The following is a 27,429-nucleotide window of genomic DNA, read 5'->3' on the forward strand; positions in this document are numbered from 1 at the left end:
TTTATCCTTTTAAGCAAAGATGTTTTTGTTTAAGCTATTCAAAAATCCAATATTTTTTCTATATTCCTGTCGAAATTAAAATCCTGTTCAGTGTCATACACACATCTAAAATCTAATTTCTTGACCTACTCTGAAAACATGGATATTTATTCAGCATATGTGAACACATCTCAGCTTCCTCTGTGTGCGTTTTCAAATCACAACAGATTCTCTACAGATACATAAGAAAAAAATGATTATCGTGATTAGTTGGTTTGTTGATAAGGGGTGTCTTATAGAAAGGGAGGGGGTTGTTTGTAAATTGGTGGCGTCTGCAATTCGTTTTGCCTCTGACCTTGAGGGGGTTTTGCGCTTCTTGAAGAAGAAAGCAGAAGCTGGCGGTAAACAAAGTTCACTTCTGACAGATGGATTGAATGACAGAGAGGTTGCGAGTGCCAGAATAGCCCTGGCATCCGAGGAAATGTTCAATGCGGTCCAACAGGAGAGGAGGTGTGAACAGGTGCGGGGCTGCTGAAGGAAAGGGGACCAGATGGAGGAAGCCAGAGCCAGTTTAGTTAAAGGAAAAAGGGTGGGAGGGAGCAGTGAGGGGGGGGGGGATAAATGAAGGGTGGGGGGGGGGGGGGGGGGGGGTGGTAGATACGGTGCGAGCGATGGAGAGGCTGACGTGCACGCTAATAGAAGCGGTTTGGATGTCGTGTAAATATAGAGTGTGCAAGTACCACAGACGAGACACGGGCGGCTCAGGTTGGGCCGTTTCATTCGCTCCTGGAGGGATGGGGGCGAGCGTGTCAGTGGGAGACAGGAAATAGGAGTGCGATTGACACTGAACAAATGCAGCTGAATAAATGCTATAAAACATCTGAGTGTGTTTGTGAGTGTGAACATGTTGCAATACTTCCTGTATTAGCGTGTCAGCCAAGTTTTCTTCACTATATTAATAGCAAAATATTTCTATACTTTTTTTGCATACATTTTTGAACATAATTTCATATCCTTTTAAATTGAATTGTACTCTTTCTATAGCCTATTAGAGCTGAGTGTCATCTTGAGGACTGGCTAACTGTAATCACAAAACCGGGATGAATGTTAAAATGCCAGATTAGCGCCTTCTGTCCATTTCCGTTCTTACCCCGCAGTGCAACCTGTACTTTTTTTTACTTTTGAAAGTTTTCCTCTCACAAATATTAACATACAAACAGTGGCAAGTGTCCTTGTGTACTGTTGAGTGCTCATGAAGCCAAACGGCTGACTCCAATTTGCGCACATTTTAGGAACGGTAGCATTTGGTCATTTTTGGCGTGGGATCACGTAGCACCACAGGGTGCTGCAAACTCTGCGCTCGAGCGGTCTGTGGTAGTCCAAATCAAATGGGCAACAGCTTGAATAGTACCCACTTAGGCAGCCCTTGGCCCTCGCGCTCCACCAGCACCCAGCTACGGAAACTACTTTCCGTGGCTCGACGCTGCTCCCCACCAGGCAGACCGACCAACCCGGCTATGGCTCCTAACCGGAGGACATTAGGCCTTGCTCACATCATTACCGGCAGTGAGCAAACACTCACTGACCTGCCATTGTAGGGTGGCTGGAGAGGGTGCGAGGTGAGTCAGAGCTGTCTGACCTGGCTTCCAAACTGTTCATGCCTGTGCAAACACATTTGAGACGGATGACATTTCAGATTTGAATTGGCACAAGTGAAACAATCAAGGTATTCGTTCAATGGTTGCATCCAGAAGTTTTTCCTACCCAAACATACAAATTATATAAACACTACTTTTTTGGTGGCCTATATTTTGATGATGATAAAACTGAACTGTGATAATAATAAGAAATGTTACTTGAGTACCAAATCAGCATATTAAAAATGATTTCCCCCCAAATAAATGCAGCATTGGTTTCACAAACCTTAAAGTGATAATTCATTCAAAAATGTAAATTCTGTCAGTGAAAATTATTTTATCATTTACTCACCCTCACGTCGTTCCAAACCTGTATGACTTTCCTTCTTCGTTGGAATCATTGAAGGAATCACCTAAAAAGAGTAATTTGTCTGTGAATCAAAATACACTACTCGCATGTATTTTGATTCATGTATGTTTGTTATTTTGCGGTACACAGTATTTTATATCTCATCACATTCAGTTCAGTCAGCGAACACAGTTCTGGAAATATAATTTCATTGGCGCCGCTGAAACACGGCTCAGGAAACACCGTTTAGCAATGTTTGATATTTGGCTTGGTGCACTCACAATTTCTTATTAAATCTACGTTACATGCATTTAATTGATAGTACTACTAGAGTACATATAAATCAGTCTATGAAAATGTCAAATTATATTATTTGTGTACTTAGCAATCAATGCATGATAACTCCTCTGTTCCTCTGCTAGCCACATGCTACTTTAAATATTCTTTGCCTTTAGATACATAAAGTTTCGAACTCGTTGGTGTCCACAGTATCTCGCTCGAAGGCCTCTCGCTTAGCCAACTTTTTCCCTAAAGTGCTCACGGTAACTTTCTGGCGGTCTCTCTCATGCTAATTGGTCGACAAACACCCGACCCCCCCCCCACTCCATCCACACCCCCGCACCCCAGTGAGTGGCTGGGCCCCCTGGAAAGCCACAGTAACAAATGGCTGGCTGTGAGGCCTTTGTGAGCCCCTGCTGAGCGCTGGTGTGGATGGTGTTTTAGGCCGCTGTTCAAGCACAGCGGGGGCCGAGCGCTCTCCCCCTGCTCGCTCTCTCTCACACAGCTCTCGCAGGCGGAGCGCCTTCACACTCCAGACGACAGCAGGCCTGCAGAGACGGTCACTTCTCCAGCTACATTCCAAACCCAGTGTGCGAGAAAAGTTTTCAGGCTTCACTGTTAATTAACACACTTTGACTTGAGTTTTGTGGGTGTTTTTTTCTTCTTCTCGTTTTACTTTCTTTGGCCTGCATTATGTCTGCTCTTTTTTAGTGTAGACTATTTATTTTATTCATGCTGATCACTAACGTGATGCTCTTTAACCTGGCAGTTGAGTAAAGAACGTGTGCTTTTGTTTCCACCTTAGAGGTGCTTTAATTAACGTAGATCTGTTGATCAATGTTGTTTCTAATCTCAGATATCATTGTGTAGTATGTTGCACGTTTCTCTCACTTTTGTCTTTCTGCCTGAGAGTCAGAGTCAACAAAGCTCTATTTGCATATCTGTAGGAAGGATTATTGCCAGAGTGTTCCAGTAATTTTGTAGCACAGGTGAATGAAATCAACAGTACAATAAATGAAGCGAATGAAGCGATACGTCGGGTGCGAGTATGGTAAAGTGACAAGATGTAGTGTGACGAGAGATGTGTTGATGTATAATGTATTGTCTATACATTAGATTCAAAATAAACATGTTGCCACACCTGCCAATACCGGGTGAATTGAGTAAATGGTTCAGCCCATTACTGGTTTCTTACCGACTGTGCTGTATTTTGATTTTTTTTTTATATATATTTTTTGCCACTAAGACAATAGAAATCGCTTTATTTCCCATGCATTTTTGTGGCAAAATACCATTGTGTCACTCGCAGCGTCATATATTCCCCAGTCTATACTGTATGTGAAGTGCTGCTACTTATAAAAACATTCATGTACACATTTTGGTGACTTAATACGAGGAATATTCCTCAAATGTTTGGGCAAATTAAGCTCCGGAGAACAAAAAAGGGCTCATCTACAGTAATTACGAAGAGACAGAAGCTCCATGTTTGGAAAGATCAGAGAAGGGGGACTCTGTGTGTACATTAACACTTAACACTTCCATCATTATTAGACAGATAAAGTACCAGCGAGGCTCAGATTATATTTCCATGCATTTTGTTGTCATTCCTAATAATGGCCAAAAGCCAGTAGGCTAACTTTTTCATTTAAGCCAACTTATACTCTCATTTGGTGTTTGAATGGACCCCAGTATGATAGTTCTGGTCCAGGATTTTGATTTGTCAGAGTAGTATCAGCCTCGACACAAAAGACATAGTTAAAGGGATATAGTTTAATATATAATATTTAAATTCTGCCAAATATTTAAATTCTATCATCATTTACTCATGTCGTTCCAAACCTGTATGACTTTCATTAACCAAACAGTTTTAGTGACCACTGACTTCCATTGTATGGACAAAAAACACTTCTTAAAAAAAAATTCTACAGAAGAAAGAAAGTCATACAGGTTTTGAACGACATGAGTAAATGATGACACAATTTTGTGTCCTAAATATTTTAATTGTGTTGTAAGATTTTTATTGTGCTGTTATGTTTTTGCACATTGTTCCATACAGCACTTTTTTTTTATCTTATTGTGTAAATGTGCTTTGTTACAATACTCCTGTCACAGTAAATGTGCAGGAACAACTATCAGTAATTTAAAGGTTGATTTTCCCCAAAAACGTTTAACTGTGACTCTTTCAAAACATTGTTCTGTTTATATGAGCATTCCTATCCAGCCCAGCACAGCAGTATTAGTTCAACCAGTGCTGTGAATTTGAGGCGGGACTGTCTGATTGTCTGACCAATGACAGAGGGGAGTGATCAGGAAACCTGTTTGAAAACATGCATTTTGCAGTTCCGTTTGGTGACACTAGTGGCTTTCTTCATGTGTTTCACTGTAATACATGTGTTTCTCCTTCTCTCTCTCTCTCTCTCTCTCTCTCTCTCTCTCTCTCTCTCTCTCTCTCACTCTGCAGGCAGGAGAAGGAGGCGGTAGAGCGCTGCTGTGGTGAGGACATGGCCGCTCTGACCTTCCAGGCACAGCGGCGCGAACGTGAGCTGACACAGACACTCCAGCAAATGGAAGCGCAGCACGAGAGGAGTGGTGGGTGTTCACCGGTGCACTGCCCCTTGCCAGAACAACCGCCTCACCCGCTCTTGCGCCTGCCTCACTCCCGCATGCTCCGGGCATGAGCCACACTGTGCGGGACGGCATCAGGAACACCTGTAACCTTTGGCTGGCCGAAGGGAGCAGATGCTCAGCGCTCCAGAGCTTCAGCGCTACGTATTAGTTAGCGTTTAAAAATGGGGGGCGGGCAGCGCTGCCCACTGTCTGCTGATTTCAGAGTGCTGCTCTCACATCTGTTGCACCATCTGGATGGGCGAGTTTAGTTTATTTACCTGTGTTTCCAGAAACTTGAGGCATGCTGATTGCCAGAACAAAGCACAGAGAAAACAAAGGGCTTCTTTTTGGCGCGGATGCACAGCACACATGTTGTCTAAAGAGAAATGGCATCAGAGGCTCAGCAGGAAGCTCTCTGGGCTTATGGAATTAGTCCTTTAATACCACAGACCACTTCCCTCTCTAAGCATATAATGGCCACTCTCGATAGCTAATTATTTTTGTCCTGCTTCCCCCCGTCCCTATCTCTCTATCTCTAAATGGATTGATTTTAGTAGTTAAGACAGCATTGCTTTTTTTTAAACAATGCCCTGTTTGTTTAGAGTCCAGTTTGTTTCTTTTATCCTGCTTTGTGTGTGGTGTCTCTGTGGCCTGCACATGCCCAGCTAGTTTCAAAGCTCAGAAACGCAGTAGGATTCTTTTGGTGTACTTTCAACCGCTTCTGAACTTTTTGAACTTGATGAAAACTAAAATTTAATGAAGACAAAAATCCATGTTGTCACTACTTTCCTGCTTTCTGTCTGTCTCTGTTTCTATCCGTATCTCACATTTTCTTTGTGTAGCTCAGATATAAATGCAGAATATGCAGGGGGGTCCCAGACCAAATCTGAGACCTCGATGAAAATGTAGTATTTTGCACAATTTCTAGGTCATTATTCAAATAAGTAAATGTGTGACATTAATCATGTGACTGTAAAGACGGTCAGGTGCTCTTCCATTGAAGCACAAGATGTTCTTTGGATAATCTCAAATCATGTTGGAGAAATGTATTTCTATTAAAATGTCTATTAAAATGTATTTCAGTAACCACTTTCAAACTACCGGTACTTTCTGATTTTTGACACATGACCCTGAACTAAAAACATTTTTTTGTTACTTTTCGACCCAGGAAGAACATTCATTATGTTTTTTTGTGTTACTCTTCCTGTGTTATATTTGAGCACATCTGTGTGTTTGCTGTGTTAATGAGTCAATACTTTATCTGTTCACAGTCAGAGAAACAGACGCTCTGCTCAGTGCTCAGAACAGCCTGATTGGGAAACTGAAGGAGGAATGTCAGACACTTGGGGCGAAGCTGGAGGAACTGGCCCAGAGCAGCAGGCACGTAGCACTTTCAGTCCTTTAAGATCATGTATACCGTATTCATTTTTTCATTTATTACAAACTCAAACCCAATGTAAAACTCAGTCAAGTTCAGGCCAGGTACCAGACCTACATTTGTGTCCAGGGTTCCTATGGTCATAGAAGGCCTGTGAATGGCAAGTTGTTGAGTTTTAAAGTGGTTAGTCTTACATTTTTTTCTACATATTTAATGATTAGAAATTGCTAGTTCATTAATGCCTAAAGAAATCATAAAAATTTGGTAAATAAGTGGAAATTCACTGGTTTAAAGATGTGGGAACTCACGCTGTCTTCAGGGCTTCTTTGGTCATGTCTAGCATATCTAGAGCTGAACTAAACATAGTGTTCACTTCACTGTAACTGTGCTATTCCTTGCAGTGAAATCAGTGAATATCAGTTTCCATGTTTAAAATGCAGATTGCCTGACATCGTCTTCTCAACTGTTTGATCTTGTTGACGCTTTGTGAATTGTGTATCTTCGCGGAGTCCGACTTTCAGCGCAGAGCCACTCGCGGTGTGTTATCCAGAGCGTGGCATCCTTTCTGTGCCATACTGCTCTAGTCTGTGCCCCAGTAAGGGAGCTGTCACTGTACCCTGGCACACGCCAGCCTGTCCTCCGCGCAGGCTTTGCTCTCTGCCCATCACATGTGCCTCTCACCTCAGGCCTCTGGGGTAGTCAGCTGTTAAAACAGTGTAAAGCGCATTACTCACATCGCAGCTTGCAATCTGCCATGGTCAGTCAGCCCAGCTTGGGAAGGTACAGGCCACTGCTGCTCGCCCTCCCCCTTCCGCCCGCACGCTGAACTCAAGAAGACCTCTGAAGAAGATGAATGCGGCGAATCATCTCTGTGTATTTGTGATCGTACTGTAGTTTTACAGTTGCTGTTGACTGATAAATTCACACTCACATGGGTAGTTGACAAATGCCAGGCAGTGTTCTACTTTACTTTTCTACTTACAACATTTTCTCATTCTTTTATAATTATTATACATGCAGTTTTTATGAACTCATATTATGACCTCATTATATTTTTATGACCTGATGGAATATCTGTACTAAAAATTAATGTCACACTACAGGACTATTTAAGTGAACCATAAAGAAGCACAAAAAGCGAAGAAAATCAGTATTTGCATAACTTCTGCAAACAAGGTGAATGAAATTAATTTAAAAGGTTAAAACAAACAAGGATGGGCTGTTGACGTACAGTAAATTACATAAGGGATATTCACATTGCCTCAGGGTTTTGATCATTCTGTCAGGGATTATTTTGCGATAACATCTTGCAACTATACATTATTTTTTGTACGCATTTATTACAAACAAATGAGAACGATCAATAAATTACCATTAAATATAGATTTGAGTTACAATTATTTTATTATTTAAGTAGAAGTGATATTTTAAAATGTAGAAAAATAAATAGTGACTGGTCTCTTTAATTTGGTCACAAAAAGTTAACATGTGCAAACGATTAAAAATAAATAAATAATAAATGCTGTAACAAATGCATTGCTCATTGTTAGTTGATGCATTAAATAATGTTAACTAATGGAACCATATTGTAAAGTGTTACCAATTTAACCTAAAAGTTACAAAATCTAAAGTTTATGTACATGTTAATCATCAACTGCCGACATACAGAATCTCATAAAGGTCTAGTGTTAATGCAATCTGGTACCATATATATATTAATGTAGACAGTTTTGTAAGTATTTCATTGCTTTTTAATGTAGTTAAAAAAACTAAAACAAATAATATGTTATATAATAAGAGCACTGTATTGACTATGTATATACACTCACACACTTGATTAATTTCCCTCTACTGATCTCCCTGTCCTGTTGTTTTATATCCGTTGACAGTGTGGCCTTCTGTTCAGTGTTGTGTTTTAAACCTATAGGCAGATGAGCACGCAGCACGTTGGCGACAAGGTTAATTCTGCATAAGACTCAGATGAAGGTTGCTCTCGAGTCTATAATGCAGCACATCCAAGCGAGTTGTGGTGGTGGATTTAATTACTTGTATCTTTAACAGTTTTATCAAACACAACCCATTAGGATGTCTGCTGTTGACTTATTAAACAAGTTTACACATTAAATCAAAGATCTGTTGTGGGGAGCTGATGTCTTCCTTGTAGACTCTTTAACTTTTGGAGAGTGGGGTGTTTACAGTGCTAATGGAGTTGACTTGGCAGGGCTATACCTGATGGCAGAGTGCTCAGGTGTTTCTGGTGCAGTGAGAGTGTGGTCTTGTTAAGAAAAGAAAAAAAAGCCTAAGTAATTATCATTGGAGCCATGGCAAAGTGATTAGTGCAAGTTCAAATCTGGCTGTGACCCATTCAGTGATTCCAACCCTGTTTCCTCACTATTTCTCTTTTTGTTTGTACTGATTTTCTTCTTCTTCCTTATTTTTCTGGCCTAAAACTGTAAGGATGTCAGAGACCATAATTCACAGAGACCCCAAACTCTGCAGTATGGTCCCAATCGTGCACCGCTACTCAGGCACACACCCGTCTGACACTAGGTGGCGCTATAAAGAGGTAATTTGCATTTTGGATCATACCTTTGGAACCCTAACCGGCGAGCTCCGGCGAGGGCGGTGTGGAGAAGTTGAAGTCTGGTCAACTTTATGGTAATGAGCTATGACGTGGTTTGGCGGCAACCAATTGGAATTTAGAAGTGCTCCGTTTGAGAGGATTCCAGGGAACGCAGTCCTGTAAACTTTGGTTCCGACCACATTAGTTCCCAAGCAAAGAAAGCGTGCAGCACTATTTATAGGCAATATTTTCGCGCTTGAACGCTTGTTTTTCAGCTGGAATGCAAATTAGATTAGCACTTATCCATGTACACAAAAGCCACACCACACAAATGGCTTTTAATTGGTATATTTCAATCAATCAATCAACAAAAAAAATTCCCCAGAATCCTTGAGTCAAGCCCTACAACATGTAACAACATCTTTTCACCATTTTGGCTTTTCTTAAAAACATACTTTTTTTAAACTAAGCCGTTGGTCCGATCTTCACCAAAACTGTCCGACAGCAGCTAGGGACGGTGCTGCTCCTGGCAGAAAGTTATTAAAAGCAAAGATATAATTTAAGTAATTAGTCAGGCAATGCCCATTTTTATGAGTTGACTTACTTGACACACAAAGACGAAAGGACATTCTGAGGAGGCACACTAAGTTTCGTATAATTCTGCCAATGGGGGTGCTAAAACTAAAAACAATTATAACTCCGCAACAGTACAGTTCATTAAGTTAAAAATTGGTATTCATCCTCTTTGGTGGACTTCCTAACATATCCTCTAATATGAATCGGACATTAAAAAAAAAAAAAAACATGGCCGCTAGCACCCAATCAAATTTCAGTGGCTAATAACATCAAATAAGAATGGCCAACCATTAATAAATGTATATGTGTACCAAATTTTGTGGAAAAATGGGCCTTTTCCCAACTTTACATTTTAGCTAATAACTTTGCAACCGTGTGCGACAGAATCAAAATTCTTGTTTCCTCTGAATCCTTGGTTTAAGCCAAAACAAAATCCAATTTGTTATGATTATCTTAAAACTTTATCCACCATACTAATTGGTTAAAAAAAAATCTTGACCTCCTCCTAGGCTGTTTTTCAGACCATCACCACACATCATTCTGACAAAAGGTTATCGAAATTATTTAAGTTTAAATTTTAAACTGTTTAGATAAAAAAAATTTATGTGTCTGGTTTGACCCATTTTTCTTTCAGTTTTCATCCCTTTGAATGGAAATAAAGGCATTGATATAGTTTATTTGTATATCTATGGTTTACTGACAGTATAGTTTTATTTAATTAGTGTACAGATAATTCTGCGAAATGCTTATAGATCATTAAATGTTTATTTAACTTTAAATATACAACATATTTTAAAGGTGAACTAAGTAACTTTTTTACCTTAACCGAACAGCTTTGGAGTCATTGTAATGTTTATATATTACTGATTTCGTGTTGAATGGTGATCGTCTCGCACCCCCCTGGTGCCTGTGAGCCGCAAAACCACCCTTGCAACTTTGGGCCGGCGGCTGCCGGCCTCAGTGTTAGCAAGTATCGTGTGATATCAGGTCTCGCGAGGTAACGAATTGCTTTACGGCAAAAAACAGATCTGATAAAATTCTGATAAAATGAGCATCAAACAGAATAACCCGGCACCGTATACATGTGGTGTTCGAGGCGCACATACAATACAGACTGCCGACAGTTAAACAGGGCGCGCACACCTCTTAAAGGGGCCATACCTTATTTCCACTCGTTACAGCGTCCATCCTACTGAACAGGTACCGGTGTACAGGGGGAGGGGATCCGGCCATGAGTGCGAGCCATCTCTGCGGGATTATTTTGTGCTATTCACGACAGTACAAGTACTCCACAGCGACTCTAGGGGTCGCTGTTTGACAAAAACGGAATTCCTACTTAGTGCTGCTTTAATATGCTACATATTTTTCAATTTTTGCCAGACATGATTAAATCAGTTGCTATCCATTTAAAATGGAGAGACAATTTTATTTGTCTTTTTCAAGATAATATATATTATACAATTTCTACAAATAAACTTATTTACTGTTGTGGTATGAATAATAATACATACAAAAGGGGTGGTGATGGCGCAGTGGATAAGACACATGCCTTTGATGTGAGAGACCCGGGTTCGAATCCACTGTGAGACACCAATGTGTCCCTGAGCAAGACACTTAACCCCTAGTTGCTCCAGAGGCGTGCGACCTCTGACATATATAGCAATTGTAAGTCGCTTTGGATAAAAGCGTCAGCTAAATGAATAAATGTTAAATGTTAAACACTTGTGTGCTGAACTGTAAGCATAAGGGTAAAAGGCAACACATATTATTGAAATTAATTATAAAAATAAAAATAGCCTGAAGATAAATGCTTCATATAAATAAGATTTTGAGCTGCAAATGACATCTTCACACTATTTGAAATAGTCCTGTGGCATCCTATGACATGCAATTAATCTAAATTTAAATGTTGAATATGAGTCCACACTTACACCACAAACTGCCTTACAACAGTAAACATTTTTATACTGGGGAATTTTTTTACTTCTCTTTTAATCTAACAGTAAGAGAGTGTGATTTCCTTTGAAAGTCAGTTGCTGCTTTTTGACACGTGTGTTGCTGTATCCCATCCCATCAATGTTGTTTTCGTCAACGATGACGATAACGAAATGATTTCGTTGACGCACTTTTTTTTTTATGACGATAACGCGACGATGACTAGCTAAAAATAGCTCTAAGGTGACTAAAACATGACGAGACGTTTTCGAGTTTTTGTTGACAAGACGAGACAGAACGAAAATGACTATAAGTCTGATGTTCGCAATGCATGTAATTTCTGCCTATTTTGCGTGAAATCTGTCTGTTTTGAGCTAAAAAAGTATCAGCAATGCTGCCGCTTCCTATCATTGTTTTGGGTACCCATGCCGCGCGCGCACCAGATTCGCTAGTTACGTATGTAACTGTGGTTCTGTGAATTCCGGATGACCGCCAGAGGCAGTGCAAAGCACTAGTGGATAATCGCTGCGCCAGCTAGATAGATCGAGAAGAATATAACAACAAAGTCACGTCATGACGCAGACCGAGACGCGAGGATATAACCCACAGCGACTCGGTGCCCAGCCTCAGAATGCTTTCTCGCGCATTCCGAGTGACGAGGGACTCTGGTGGTCATCCGGAATTCACAGAAACACAGTTACATACGTAACTAGCGTTCTGTTTCATTCCTACTGACCGCCAGAGGCAGTGCAAAGCACTAGTGGATGACGCATATCAACACGGTCATGAGGAATGCCACCCACCTGCAAACATCAGGGTTGCTCCAGAAGGACTGCAGAGCTCACATCATGGGAAGCAGCCACGTTAACCTTGTAAACCGCGCGAAGGTGGATGGAGAAGACCAGGTAGCAGCTTCGCAGACATCCGCCAAGGGAACTCCCCGTAAAGTGGCCCAAGACGAAGACACGGCCCTAGTGGAGTGACAAGTAACACCCACTGGTAAGGGCTGATGAGATTTATTATACGCCAACTTTATCGTCTCAACAATCCAGCGTGATAATCTCTGTTTGGACAAAGGTGCACCCTTGTGTACCTCACCATAACAAACAAATAACTGATCCGTCTGTCTAAAAGAAGCGGTAGACTTAACATAGCACTTTAAAGCTCGTACAGGACACAGAAGATGAGACTTCCCCCCATCTGTATCTGAGTGATTGAAAGGCGGCTGAAGAGCAGCCAGATGAATAGACTGATTCACAAATTGTGGTAACAAAACTTTAGGGAGAAAGGCTGGATTAGGCCGAAGAATGACCCCAGAATCCTCTGGTAACCAGCGTAAGCACAATTCACTCACTGACAAGGCATGAAGTTCACCAACGCGTTTAGTTGAAGCAACAGCCAACAAAAAAGACACTTTTAAGGACAACCACTTAATATCTGCAACAGCTAACGGCTCAAATGGTGGTGTACAAAGGGACTCTAGAACAAGCGGTAAGTCCCACACAGGAAAGGGAGTAGAACGAACGGGCTTTAAACGCCTCGCTCCCTTCAGAAAACTACAAACAAGGTTATGAGACCCAAGGGAAGCACCAGCAACCGGGTCATGATAAGCAGATATGGCAGCAACATAAACTTTTAAAGTGGAGGCCGCCCTGTTGTCATCAAATAGATGCTGCAGGAAACTCAAAACTGTCGGCACAGTACAGTGAACTGGGTCAATTCCTTGATCCCCACACCAAGAAGAAAATATTCTCCAACGAGCAGCATAAAGTTGTCGTGTCGAAGGAGCCCTAGCGTTGCCGATAGTGTTCACTACTGCTGGTTCACAATCCATTAACTGGGATCTGGACCCAAGGGCCAAACCCAGAGCTGAAGACGAGTTGGATCTGGGTGCCAAACACGGCCGTGCATCTGAGAAAGAAGGTCCCGTCTGCTGGGAAGCTGCCAAGGTTCGCCTTGTAACAGACTCAGAAGGAGAGGAAACCATAGCCTGGATGGCCATAGAGGTGCCACTAAAAGCACCCTGTGCTTGTATAGGAATATACGATGTAATGTTTCCCACAGAAGTGGAAATGGAGGGAACGCATACAACAGGCAACTCGGCCACTTGTGGGCTAATGCATCCTGTCCCAATGGGCTGGACGTCTCGGTTCTCGCAAACCACCAGCGGCAATGAGTGGTCATTTCCGATGCAAACAGGTCGACCTCTGCCTTGCCAAACTGTCGCCAAATCAACTGTACTACATCCGGGTGAAGTCTCCACTCCCCCGGGAGCAGCAGATCCCTGGACAGAGCATCCGCCACTTGATTGTCCAATCCCGGAAGATGAACTGCCCTTAATGAGGCCAGCCGGCCCTGAGACCATGTGAGGATCTTGCGAGTTAGCAGTAAAGACGCAAGAGACCTGGTGCCGCCCTGATGATTCAAATGAAAGACCGTCGACGTGTTGTCGGACCGGACAAGCACATGACGACCCATCAGGTTTGGTAAGAAGTGTTGTAGAGCTAAGTACACTGCCTTCAACTCCAGGACGTTGATATGTTCTAAGGCCTCCCTGGGTGACCAGTGACCACCAATTCCCCTCTGGTTCCACGTTGCCCCCCATCCTGTTAGTGAAGCATCGGTCGTGATCACTTCCCGACGGGAGGACACCACCCCTAGAGGCACACCGGCTTTCAGAAATGTTATCCTTTTCCAGGGTTTCAATGCACGGACACAGGCAGGCGAAACGACAATCATGCGATGGCGATGTCTCGCTGAATCTAGCCCTAAGCTGTTGCTCCACCTCTGAAGAGGCCTGAGGTGAAGCAAGCCCAAGGGGATCACAGATGTGGCGGCGGCTAACATCCCCATTAGTTGCAGAAGGACGCCATAAGACAGTTTTGTCCCCTGACCGAAACGAGTCAGTAACTGACAAATATTGTCTGCTCGTGCGTGAGACAATTTGGCAGACATTGTGATTGAATTGAGCGTTATTCCTATAAAGGTTATGGTCTGTTGTGGGACCAGATGACTCTTTGTGTCGTTCACAGTAAGGCCCAACCTCTGGATATGCTCTAGCACAATCCTGGTGTTGTGTAACGCATGTCGTCTTGTTGGGGCACAGAGCAGCCAATCGTCTAAATAGGGCAGAATCCTCATGCCCTTGGACCAAAAAGGAGACAGGGCCGCACTCATGCATCTTGTGAAAACACGAGGAGCCAGAGATAGACCGAATGGTAGAACTCTGAACTGATAGGCTTGATTCTGAAAACTGAATCTTAGGAACTTCCTGTGGTGAGGAGCAACGGGAACATGGAAGTAAGCGTCCTTCAAGTCCACACTCACAAACCAGTCTCATTTCGTCACAGATCGAAGAACGTCGACTGTGCGTAACATTCGGAAAGGAAGAGACTTCAAGAACACGTTTAGGCGTCTCAGGTCTAGAACTGGGCGAAAACCGCCATCTTTTTTTGGAACAAGGAAGTACGTGGAGTAAAACCCGTCCTTCTGACTGAGGGAAAGAACTTTTTCTATGGCTCCTTTCAGTAACAGTGAATGAATTTCTAAGGAAAGGGCCATTGAACTGGTTACATCTTTGACTACTGTCGGAAAGATTCCTGAAAACTTGGGAGGCCGGCGTCGGAATTGCAGAGTGTATCCCCTGCTCAAAGTCGCCAGAACCCAGGGGTCGGACACTGAATTTGCCCAGTAATGGAGATACTGCACAGTGAAACAACCGACCGCCGGCCCCATAGCTTCAGGGTTTTTGGCCTCTGCCTTTAGGACCCGTGGGGGGGCGCTGACGTGGTCTCCCCTGCTGGTGACGGTGAAAAGGGCGGCGTCCCTGGGCCTCCTCAGCCCCTCTATGTCGCTGTGGAGCCTGAAGCTGAGAAATGTTCTGCTGTCGCACTCTGTGCTCTGAGCCCGGATAGCGTGGGTGAGCCGGAGTCAGAGGCATTCTAAAAGGTGGTGCTCGTGGAACCAGAGTCAGTTGTCGTGTGGCTTCTGACAACTTCATTCTCTTCTCCAATACCTCAGAAACATTGGGGCCAAAAAGATGTCCTGGTACAATTGGCAGTTCTCTCAGCGTCTTCTTACAGTCTTCAGGCAACCTTGCCTGAGCAAGCCATACCTGACGTCGGGCTGTTAGAAGGGTCGCTAAAAGTGTCCCAAGTTCCCGAGTCACATGACCCATAGTCAACAGAGCCGTCTGTAAGAACTGAAATGTAGAAGCGTCAACGCTTGCTGACTCTACTGTGTTATTGCAGGCAAGAAGCAGCTGGCAGATAGTATTCTCAGCTCGAGTTATATAGGCTACCGACTCGTATGCCTTCTTCAATAAAGTGTCAGTACGTCCACATTGTGCACTCGGGCAGCGTACATTGCCTCTTAGAGCCTCATCTGGTGATACCACCAAAGCTGCAACTGGCTGTTCAATTTCAGGAGCCCGTCCTACCCCAATGGAGTCAGCCTCAGCCATTGCGGCAAGAGTGCGGGCTGTCTTTGACCTCCTCTTAGGCACATTGGGAATGGTAAGTGCACTAGAGAATTCTGTCACAAAATCCTTACACGGTGGCATTGTGAACACATTACTATCAGCAGCTTGTCTGAAGAACACATTGGTTTGAATGGGTTGGACAGGTGATTTGTCAAGGCCCAAACGAGCCACTGCCATCTGCAGAACAGACAACACATCGTCTGGAGCAGATGGGCCTGCGCCCGATGAGTGTACAGAACCACCGCTCGAACCACCTGTAGCATATAGGTTAGAAAAAACATCGTTTGGGAGGGTGGGTTGTATGGCAGGTTCCACCGATTCTCCATCAAGAAAATGTGACTTAGATGCGCTCATGGAGAGAGCGTCAAAATCTATAGCATGTGGAGGTTGGAAATCACTCTCATCCACTGGTGTGTTTTCAGTGTGTGGGGCCGACACTGGGGGTTGTAAAGACTGAAGAAGACGTTTCATCTCCATCATTTCTGAAGAGAGAGAAGCTACAGTCTTCGATAACAAGTGTTCTGAAGTGTCTTTCTGTACAGATTTCTTCTTGCTCGGCGGAGCGCCAGCAGCTGCTGACGCGCGACGCTTTTGAGCGCGTCGCGGCTGTTGTGTGAGGCTAACAGGCGAGTTCATGTCTAACTCAGCAAGGCGAAGCTGTCTCTCTGACATCGGTAGCATACTACAATGCAAACACGGATCAGTCAGGGCCTCCTTCAGATGTTGAGCGCCTAAACATGATGGGCATCGATCGTGTCCGTCGTCGGGAAGAAGCGTATTCGGACACAACTTACAACTTGAAATGGAGATGAGAGAGCTATGATCCATGACTCTGTCAATAAAACGTCCTCGGTTAGCACCGTAGGCACTTAAAACTGTAATAACACCCACTAGCAGTTCGAAAAAATCTTCGGATAGAACCGAAAATTATATAACATGAAACGCTCTCACAAGTAACGTAAAAGTCAAGTCTGCCTTCGGATAGAACCGCGAGGCATTCAATGACTAACACAATAACGTAACGTAAGTCAAGTCTGCCTTCGGATAGAACCGCGAGACATGATAACATAAAATATATATAGATATAGATATAACAGATATAACGTTATAGGTTTGCGGTGAACGCAACCTAAGCGCGGTCGAAACCAGCCACCGGATAGTACCGTGAAGCACAGAGTATCGCCGACACAACAACAAATATTCGCATGCACTCACGTAGTGAAGAAAAATAATCCAAGATATCCGTCCTGATGATAGTGTAGAGCGCGCTGTCACAGCTTGGGAGGGCGAATCCTCGCAACTCAGGTAAGCTGCACGGGACAGCGTGAAAAACAAACGACCTATCAAAAGCGAGAAAGCGAAAGAGGCTGGGCACCGAGTCGCTGTGGGTTATATCCTCGCGTCTCGGTCTGCGTCATGACGTGACTTTGTTGTTATTCTTCTCGATCTATCTAGCTGGCGCAGCGATTATCCACTAGTGCTTTGCACTGCCTCTGGCGGTCAGTAGGAATGAAACAGAACCACACAACAACACACCTGCGGCTGCGGCTAGTCACTCACCACACATCTTCGAAGGACCATGGCGGGGAAGCCAATAAACGGGCTTGGTGGTCGGAAACGACGAGATGATTTATGGACATACTTTCAGTTTCAGTATAATCCAGCGGTTCTCAAAGTGTGGGGCGCGCCCCACTGGCTGGACAGGTCTCCTCCAAATGGGAGAAAATTTTCCGTTTCATGCCTTTTTATCTTTATTCGTTCATGCCGAGTCCGCATCGTCAAATTCATCTTTGCAGCGAAACCCGACCACACGGTTTATTAATAAACAATTAAATGTCTCCTTGCTATTTTTTTTACACATTCATAATCATTACTTTTGCCGGTTCTTTGTGACAAGCTTTATGCGTGCGGTCGTGCGGCTATAACGCTCAATATCAATATCAATATAGCCTATTTAAGTAATTAAATTAATATAAAGGGGCGATTTGTCCACTATGGCTTAAATGAACAACTACTAGTCGACTAGAATAAAAACTTTAGTCGGAGGCAGCTCTTATTCCACATATTCTCGAACCAGCAGGCCATTCTGTGTTGAGCGCGCGACCCTGAGCTGAATGAGCGAGCGGAGGGATATTCAGAAATGCGGTCTCCGCTCACATGCTCTGATCGGAACAAAGGAATATTAAAGTAATTAATCATTAGTTTATTTCTTATACACTGCCCATACACTACCCATCATTTAATCCCATATCAACACAGTTATGTCTATTTTATCTATTTATAAAAAATAAAATATATATATATATATATATATATATATGTATATATATATATCACGTTTTTAAGTAGGCTAAAGGCAGAGCTGTGTGCATTCTTCTTCCCTTTGCCACATCATATCTCTGTGAGATGGGCTTTTCAGCTGTTTCAGTTTCACTGAAAACAAAGTACAGATCTCAGCTGAACATTGAGCATGACTTTTGAGAAATTGTGCAATTCAAAACAGGCTCATTGCAGCCACTAATGCAGGGATAAATAGACCTGTCTTGCCAAATGGATTTCTATTCTTTTCTTTTTTTTAACAGATTGCAAAGTGGCACTTTTATTTCTTTTCTATTTTTGAACTTCGATACCAATTTTGACACAGCCGCATTTTTTTTTCTCTATTTTTTAAAGACTTTTTTTTTCTTTTTCTAAAATTGACAAACTTGATTAAACCCTTTTTGCGTTTTCGGCAACTAAAACTTGACTAAAACCTTTTTTTGTTTTCGTCGACTAAAACTTGACTAAAACTATTACGTTTTTAAGTGACTAAAATGTGACTAAAACTAAAAAGCATTTTCGTCCAAAAGACTAAGACTAAGACTAAAACTAAAACTAAAAGGGCTGCCAAAAACAACACTGCATCCCATCAAACCTTACTTTTCAGTGAATATTCAAGATGGAAAAACCACATCATAAGATACAATTCAATTGGATCGCTAATCATCCACATGGGCCATTGGTGCTTGGACCCCGATAATTGCTGCTTGCTGCTATATTTTCCTTTACTTTCTTTACTCTCTTTTCAATAAATGTAGAAAAACAAACAAACGAAGAAAAAATGGTTCTCTGCTACTTTCTGATAGCCCCTCATACATGCTGCATTTAAATATGGGAGTGAATCCTGAATTTATAATATTAAAATATTTTTATCAGCTGATAACTGATAGTACTACTAATATACTGTGTATTAAGATCCATCTACTGTCCATATACTGTCCATTAAGATCCGTTTTTGTGAAATGTGCAGTTTTGTTCAGGCTCTGTAAGCTGCTGCTTTTAAACTCTGTTTTTGAGGGCTGAATGATCTAATGTCAGTTCAAGTATTATTAGAGTTAAAGCAGATTTATTATTAGAGTTATAGCTTTATTTAACTGCAACCAAATGTGGGTTCTAAAACTTAAGCGTGTGTTTGTGTGTGTGTGTGTAGAGCGGAGATAGAGCAGTTGTCTCTGGAGAGAGAGCACCTGCAGGAGAGCACTGAGAAACTGCGAGGTCGCTGTGAGGAGATGGAGGAGCAGTGTGTGCAGCACGGCAGGATGCACCAGCGCATGAAGCAGAGGTACACACACCTGCAGCACTGACCTCAAGTCCACACATGTACAGTCCCTATAGGAGCTTGTGTAGTGTATAACACCATGGCATCACTACAGTACATTTGAAAACCAACAGCAATTAGGGGTGTGAATCTTTAGGATGTCTGTGAATCAATTTTACTCATGATTCGCAGGTTTTCAATGACATTTCGATTCAGCAAAAAATGTAATATTCAGGCTTTATTCACACTGCACACAAATCCAGTTGGTCTTTGTCAATTTTGCATGTGGTTACATTTTCGTCTGTTTGTCCAGGTTTGTTAGCATCAGATTTCATTTATTTATGCTGTTCTGACTACAAAAAACAAAACCATATTTTAGTTGGATACGGCAATAAAAAAATCAGATTTTTGCTGCCTGTCTGAACAAAGCCTTCAAAGCCTTAATCTAATGGGAGGCATGAGAAAGAATCACAAACTAGATTGAGCTCAATGAATTAGTGGAAGAATAATGAACAAAACAGGTTGAAATACACTACTGTTCAGAAGTTTGGGGTTGGTAAGATTTTGTAATGTTTCTTATGCTCACCAAGGATGTGATCAAAAATACAGAAAAAACAGTCTAAAATAACTGATTTCTATTTTCATATATTTTAATTTATTCCTGTGATGGCAAAACTGAATTTTCAGCAGCCATTTTTCCAGTTTTCAGTGTCACATGATCCTTCTAACATGAAAAAATCATTCTAAGGCCCTGTTTACACTTGGTATTAAGATGCGTTTTGGTTGATCGGATCACAAGTGGACGATGCTAAATACAGGTGTAAACGGGGTCTAAAACGTTTTGACCACTTCCAGAGGTAGTCGAAAACACATTCTTACTTATGTGGTCGAATGTGTTCAAACAGCCACAAAAGACGCCTACTCTCCACCTACTGACCTAATGTGTAAACATTATGGTAAGTGCGTTAGCCAGACGGGATTTAAACTTTGTTGGCTGGAGACCCAAGTTTGGTTTGAAGAGAAAACATACCAAGCACAATGTTCTCTCACCATTCCTGATTTCTAACACACACTCATAGAAACGAAAGTCGATGCTCCCCATATGTTTTTCTGTCGTCTCCAGGTGCGTTCATATGTAAATTGCGTGAGCTTATTTCATTCATTAGATCGAAAGATCTGAAAAACACATACATTTACCTGCCCATAGACCCTCCGCTCAAAGAAATCTGGACAGAAGTGGTTGAAAGTGGACAAAAGAGATGGATTAAAACACAAGGTGTTAACGGGAATGTGTCTCCCTCGTCTACTTGTGATCCGATCGACCAAAACGCATCTTAATACCAGGTGTAAATAGGGCCTAACATGCTGATTTTTTTTATTATTATTAATGTTAAAACAGTTGTGCTGCTTAATATTTTGTGCAAACTTATACTTTCTTTATTTTTATTTGATGAACAAAATTTTTAAAAGAGAGCATTTATTGGAAATATAAATTGTTTGTAACATTCTAAATGTCTTCATTGTCACTTTTGCTAAGTTTAATGGTTCCTTGCTGAATAAAAGTATTAATTTATTAAGTTTTAGTATTACTGACATCAGACTTTTGAACGGTAGTGTATGTTCATCAGGAATTACATTTTGTCAGACTGAAATAAGGCTGGCTCTTCAAGAAGCCATTGATTGGATTTACAGGCTGTAGATTTGTAACCTCTCAATATGTCTATAATATTAACTGGAATCAGATACTGGCTTTTTTTGTATATCTGATACATGTAAGCAGTGCACTCGTAACACTTCAGACTGCGTGTGTGCGTGTTTCAGGCAGGGGCACATGTGGCCACTGAGTGTAGGGTTGAGGGGCGTCTGGCACACCGCCCGAGCCAGCATGTGGGCGAGTGAGTGAGTGTGGGTGTATCCACAGAACCTCCAGCCTGAACCGAGCTTCTGCTGGGAGCACAACATCCTTCTGTTTCCTCCACAACTTTACATATTAGCGAATATCCACCTCCTCGAACCAGAGAGAAGCAGCTACAGAGAAAAGTTACGTTTCCACTGCCGCCTCGTAATGAAAAGCATGTTGTTTTTAGATAGTTGTGCCGTGTGGGCATGTAAGTGAGCTTTCCTCACATAACTGGAGCTGTTAAAATGGTTTGTCACCTTTGCAATTACGCAACATTTCTCACAAGAGCTCACAGACCGAGCTTAGAGGTGAGATTGAGCGATTAGAAAGAATCTATATGTGTGAAATATTTATAGTTATGTTTACCGTAGAAGATATGTATAAGCTAGAGATTGTCAAATGATTCAATCTTTTTTGTTGTGCATCTTTTGAACCATCCTCTATGAATTTAATGTTAAAGCTAATCTTTTGAGAAGAATTCAAAACAAAGAGAAAGTTTCAACGTGCAAGAGGGCAAATAAAACAATTTCATGTGCTGGCCAGAATAGAGAAAAATCTATTTGTGAGAGTTTACCGCATCACACCGTTTCTTTCTCGCTGTTTGCATGCTTTGTTTATTGCAACGCTGACACACACATTTCTCCTGCTGTTGGTATGTAAGACAGAAGGTGCCGGAGCCAAACTTCAGCCCTCGGCTCTGAGTAAGAAACTGAGAGGTCTGGTCCCTCCCGCGTCTTCAGTGCCCCGGGTGTCTCTGCTCTGTAGGGCACTTCACCCCACCGCCCGTGGGTTAAGGTGTACGTGTTAATAAGTTGGTGCAAATGGCTTCGGCATACATGCAAATAGCCGGGGCCCCACCTCAGATATTCTTGATCGGGCGCACAATCTGTGCTGCGAAGAGCTGCAACAGCGTGGCACGCATGAAACATTAGGAAAATCAGCTTGATTTATTTTTACCATTCGAGCCAACGCCAAGCAACACAGGGGTTTTCGGCACACAATGTTTCACTCCTGCAAGTTATTTATTTATTTTCCACGTGGTATTCGCATATTTTCTGCCTAGAGATTAGGGCCAGTGATATATGAAAGGCTTTGAGTGTTGGCCAACGATTGTGCGTAATAGCCTCGGCTTTATGGAGAACATCAATAATACATATGCGTATCAATCCTATTTTTATTTCATAAATGCATTTTGGGCATCGCTTCACTGCTGTGTAAGATAGTTGACGTTAGTGTGGTAAAAGCCACTTTGGCATGTAGTAATCAGACTATATATACAGTATATATATTTTACTGATTCATTTCATATTGTCTGCCTCATTAACATACAATACAGGCAAAGACTCTCTTTATGTTCAAATAAAAAAACATATACTTTTGAGTGTATTGATGAAGAATGTAATTAGAAATGGTTTTGTAAATAATGTAAGAAAACAGTTTTTACTGTTCTCATTTTAATGGAAATTTATGGCAGAATAAACAGAAAATGATGATTTTAATGAACGTACCTAATTAGCTATTTGAGCCATACTCAGGTATGCCTTTAGTATTAAATATAGTATTAATGTTATTATTATTCATATAGGCTAAACAACATGTGTTGTAAATTCTTATTACTGCTTAACTGTCTTGTGCTTTTGAAAGCAGATGCATTTGTGGGTGACAAATATCGTATAAGTAGGCAGGCAGGGGTCCATGGAAATAACAGGGAATTTTTTTATTCATTTCTAAGCTTGGAAATCATGGACATTTCTATAATGGCATTTCAAAATTAATTTCAGAAAGCATTAATGGGTATTTAACATGAAAAGCTTTTAGTAAGATGACAGGTCCTGCGGCATGGCATTCTATAGTGAGGCTAAATGATTTTAAACAGCATTTTGCGTATTATTTTATAATTATTATGCATTCTGCTTTTATGGACTTACATTACTTATATTACTTTTTGTGCATTTTAGAATTTATTTGTCACACCGCAGAACTATGTTTAGGAACTAGGGAAGTTATTCGAAGGTTATTTAAAAAGACTAGTTACAGCGGCTTAAACATCCACTTAAACGTTCAAAAGAAGTCTTTGTTGATTTAAAAAAAAAATTTAGTCAGCTACCCTGATTTTGGGTAGTAATAAAACCCGGCTTGATTAGATTATTTGTCCAAAATTTCACCTGCGCCGAGTCCCTGCTCACACAAGCTCCTCAAACATTCTCTCATCTCCACTCAGCCCCACAAACACGCATCTGCCAATAAGCGTCTTTACCAATTATCACTCCCTCTCACCAACACACACAGAAGCAAACACGCTCCTGTTCCTTAAAGGAGTGTTGTAGCGTATACGCAGATGTGTGCCTAAATCTACAGGCTTCTGTCAGCCATATGGCAGCATAAAGAAAGATGGTAGTGGCGTGTGGATGTGCGCGGAGGGGAGCGTGGATGGAGAGCCATGTGTAGCGGTAGCTGGAGCGCTGCTGAAAAGGCTGGAGGAGATGGTGCGATGGAACAAATGTCCGAGAACAGCCGCGCTGCTGCCGGGGAGATGGCTGGGCCTCAGGCGAGGGCTGCTTCATCTGGTTCCCTGCCACCCACCCCATCATTCTCTTACACACACATGGACACGCATTTAAGACACTGTGTGTGTGCTGCTGCTTTTCCCGAAAGCAAAACAGCTTAGTATACTTTTCACTTGCAAATGAAGTTGGCAAAGAGTTAAGGAGATGGCATGTGTGATGTGGATGAGGCTTGTCACTTTTTCTTTAGCATTCGTTTGCTGATCTTTGTCTTTTCTGGGTCAGATGTACCTTTAGCATTTTTTTAATCAGTCTGCAAGAAAGAAAAAAAAAAGATTTTTTGGACTTCTGCTTTAAATCAAACAAGTCTTGTATATAATAATAGTGCTTCAAGTGGCATTATTTAAAAGTGAGTATGTAAACACAACAGATTTTAACCATAAATCTGAACTTTGCTGACAGACCCAAAGCTTGCAATAATGTATGTGGAGCATATTATATCTTTCCAGCTTCTCTTTAGTCGTTTGTGTTTGATATTGTTGAACTGTATATTCTCAAACAGAACTGTTCAAAACCTCTGACCTAAGTATTCAATTTCAACAGCCAACTCAAACCTCAATTCTACAGACATGAATGAAGCCTTAAATGGTGCCGCTTGGTAGCACAGAGGTGCGGCTATAGAGTCTTTTCACATTTCTGTGTTTGGAACTTTAGCAGGGTAAACTTCTATAGTGGAGACCATAGCTAGCAGATACTATTTTTGCTTTCCCATTTGAGAGAGATAGATTATGACAGTGAGAAAATAGAACAATGTCAAAGCAGCTGTAATAGAAACCCTCTCACTGAAGTGTTAAAAAAAGATTTACTATGTTAATTATTGTGGAAGCACTGCTCACAATTTCTTCAGAGTATATAAGGAGAAGGATATTATTTAATCTCTCTTTTATCCTGTTGATCATAATCATCATCATACAGCCGTTGAAAAATTGGGGACGGAAAGTTTTTTTAATGCTTTTGAAAGAAATTTCTTATGCACACTTAGGCGGCATTTATTTGATTAAAAATACAGTAAAAACAGTAGTATTGTGAAATATTATTACAATTTTAAATAAATGTCTTCTATTTTCATATATTTAATGTAATTCATTCCTGTGATGACAGAGCTGAATTTTCATTACTCCAGTCTTCAGTGTCATATGATCCACATATGCTGATTTAGTGCCCAAGAAAATGCTTTTTTATTATTAATGTTAATGTTGAAAACGGTTGTGCTGCTTAATATTTTTTGGAAACTGCGTGACACATTTTTCAGTATTTATGTCAAATAAAAATAGTTTTTCACATAATAAATTGCTTTACTGTCACTTTTGATCAATTTAATGCGTCCTTGCTGAATAAAAGTATTAATTCATTTAAAAACAAATCTTACTGACTTCAAGCTTTTGAACGGCAGTGTACAGTAAGAACTTATTCTACAGCGATATCTGCATTTTCAGAAGCACGCATAACTTTCTGGGCTGAGTGATCAATGATCTGTCAGTAATCAATGATTGCTCTGATAACACATTCAGTAGATACTTCTGACACATTCAATTCAGTTTGAACAAATGATGCTCTATATTTAAAAGTCATGTTGTAACATCAGACATATTTGCACTCTTCGTTTTGCAGCTAGGGGGCAGCAGGGAGCCTCTCCACCCTAATATCCCTCTTTCCTCTAGTCTTCTTGGGCCAGCTGGCCCACACTGCTGGGGGCAACAGCTCCATGGCCTGCTGACAGAGCCTTGTGGAGCGGTGGCTCTACTGCTCCTGCTTACGCGGGTGCTGGGCACATCCCAAGGCATGCGAACTGTAAAACGCTGTGGTGCATCCAAGCGCTTCCTATCCAGCGCTAAGACCCCATTTATAACATCAAAAAGTGCTCACTTAGCTCCTTTCTCAAGCTCCCTATGTAGTTTTCGCAAGGATGTCCAAGCTGATGGTGGTAACAAACTTTATTATGTTTGTAGGGAACTGACATCACATATGTTGTATAGCTGAATGTCATTTTTTTTATCTTTTAACAGCAGATATTTATTGTAGCATGGAGTCTAGTAGATCAAAACTTTTAACTGGTGTTAATGGCCATAACATTGTGTACAAAGTACAAAGACAAAGAAACATTTATATTTGAATCCAGTGCCGTATCAGATCTGTAAATAAAAACACAGACAGAGGGAGCCGAGATCATGTGCAACAAAAGACACTGGTGAGTCTATCAGATTAGGGCTGTGAGATCCAAGGCTTGCGGTCAGTGGAGCTGTGTTTGGCCCTGGCAGAGCAGGAGGGTTTATGGAGGAGTGAGGGACTGTGTCCTCGCTGCCGCTGACAGCCCTGTTTTAACCAGGCAAGCCAAGACAGATTGCATATATTCTATACTGCTTATCCTCCCTCCAAGCCTCGCGTACCCCTTCCCGCCACTATCTGCAGCATGCTGCTGATGCGAGCCTCGTAAATTCACTGGATTTAGTGATTTGTCATTCCATTTGTTGAGATCTTTTTCTATTGGTTTGTTTGTGCATTGAAGGAACTAAACCTGCCTCGTTTGTTCTGATATGCTGTACTAAGTAACTGTTATTTCTGCTGTTTCAGTGAGCCTGGTTCTCATTAGAATATCTTAAAAGAGATAAATGGTTTTATTTGTGTAGCTGCACTGTCCAGAAACCATTCTTCACACATGAGATGCCTTCCAGGGTTTTTCTTACATTTTAAATTGTATTCATTTATATTAAATACATTTTTATTTTGATATCTATTTTTTCTATATCACCATTTTTTGGGGGTCTGTATGTCATGATTTTAAAAAGACAAAAATTGACAGTTGTGATTTGTTTTGTCTTTTCACAAGAGCTGAGAGTGTATTCACTGCTTCTTGCCAATTCATTTGGCCGACGCTAAACAGATGCTAAGCACTGAACATCACTCTGAAAAATCACACACCCTGAGGCCACAGCAGGCCACACGAGCAGAGGAACTTCAGTCCAGTCCATCAGCTGTACAGGTGGCGGCACTGCGGGCCACTCGCGCACTCGTATTATACAAACTCACTGAGCGCCTCATCACCTGCAGAGAATTTACACCAAAAAAAGTTTTTACATGGTAAACAAAATTACTTTTATCATCTAACAAAATTCCCATTGTAAGTAAACCTTTATATATATATATATAAACTCAGGGGCATCTGAGGCATACTGTCCATTACCGCAGACATTGATTTCGATTCGCCCATAGAGCTAAAGTTTTATATTTACCAAAATATTCATTTATTGCATTGGGAGTCGCATTCAATGTTTATTTTATTTTTTTACAATTCTGTCTTGAGCTGGCAATCCATAGACTGTTGTTTTGTTTTTAGTTTTATTTCATTGGAACTAAATAACTACTGGACTTCTGTTTTAGCCAGTGACACTTGTGCATAACAGTGCTTTATGTTACTGAAGTGAGACAATAAAAGCACTTGATAAAAAATAATGGTGACACAAGCATAAAATTACATTTGTTCAAAATTTTGGGGTTGGTAAGATTTTTTTCTATATCAAGTAATTTTAAAGAAATGTATGCTTTTATTTATCAAGGATACATTTATATTGTAACAAAATGTGTCTATTTCAAATAAATGCTGTTTG

At 41.4% G+C, this 27,429-nt stretch overlaps 1 protein-coding gene across 1 annotated transcript in view; it reads left to right on the top strand.

Moving 5' to 3' along the window:
* The window catches only part of sdccag8 (SHH signaling and ciliogenesis regulator sdccag8), a 50,691-nt gene that overhangs the window by 19,274 nt on the left and 3,988 nt on the right, over positions 1-27,429 (top strand). The window contains exons 14-16 of the mRNA XM_056238397.1: positions 4,706-4,833; positions 6,123-6,231; positions 19,253-19,384. Of these exons, the coding sequence (XP_056094372.1) occupies positions 4,706-4,833; positions 6,123-6,231; positions 19,253-19,384 (369 nt within the window). The remainder of the gene's footprint in view (positions 1-4,705; positions 4,834-6,122; positions 6,232-19,252; positions 19,385-27,429) is intronic.

The sequence above is a fragment of the Rhinichthys klamathensis genome, unplaced genomic scaffold (genome assembly GCF_029890125.1).
Source record: "Rhinichthys klamathensis goyatoka isolate OS25496 unplaced genomic scaffold, OSU_Roscu_1.1 h1tg000522l_1, whole genome shotgun sequence".
Classification (NCBI taxonomy): domain Eukaryota; kingdom Metazoa; phylum Chordata; class Actinopteri; order Cypriniformes; family Leuciscidae; genus Rhinichthys; species Rhinichthys klamathensis.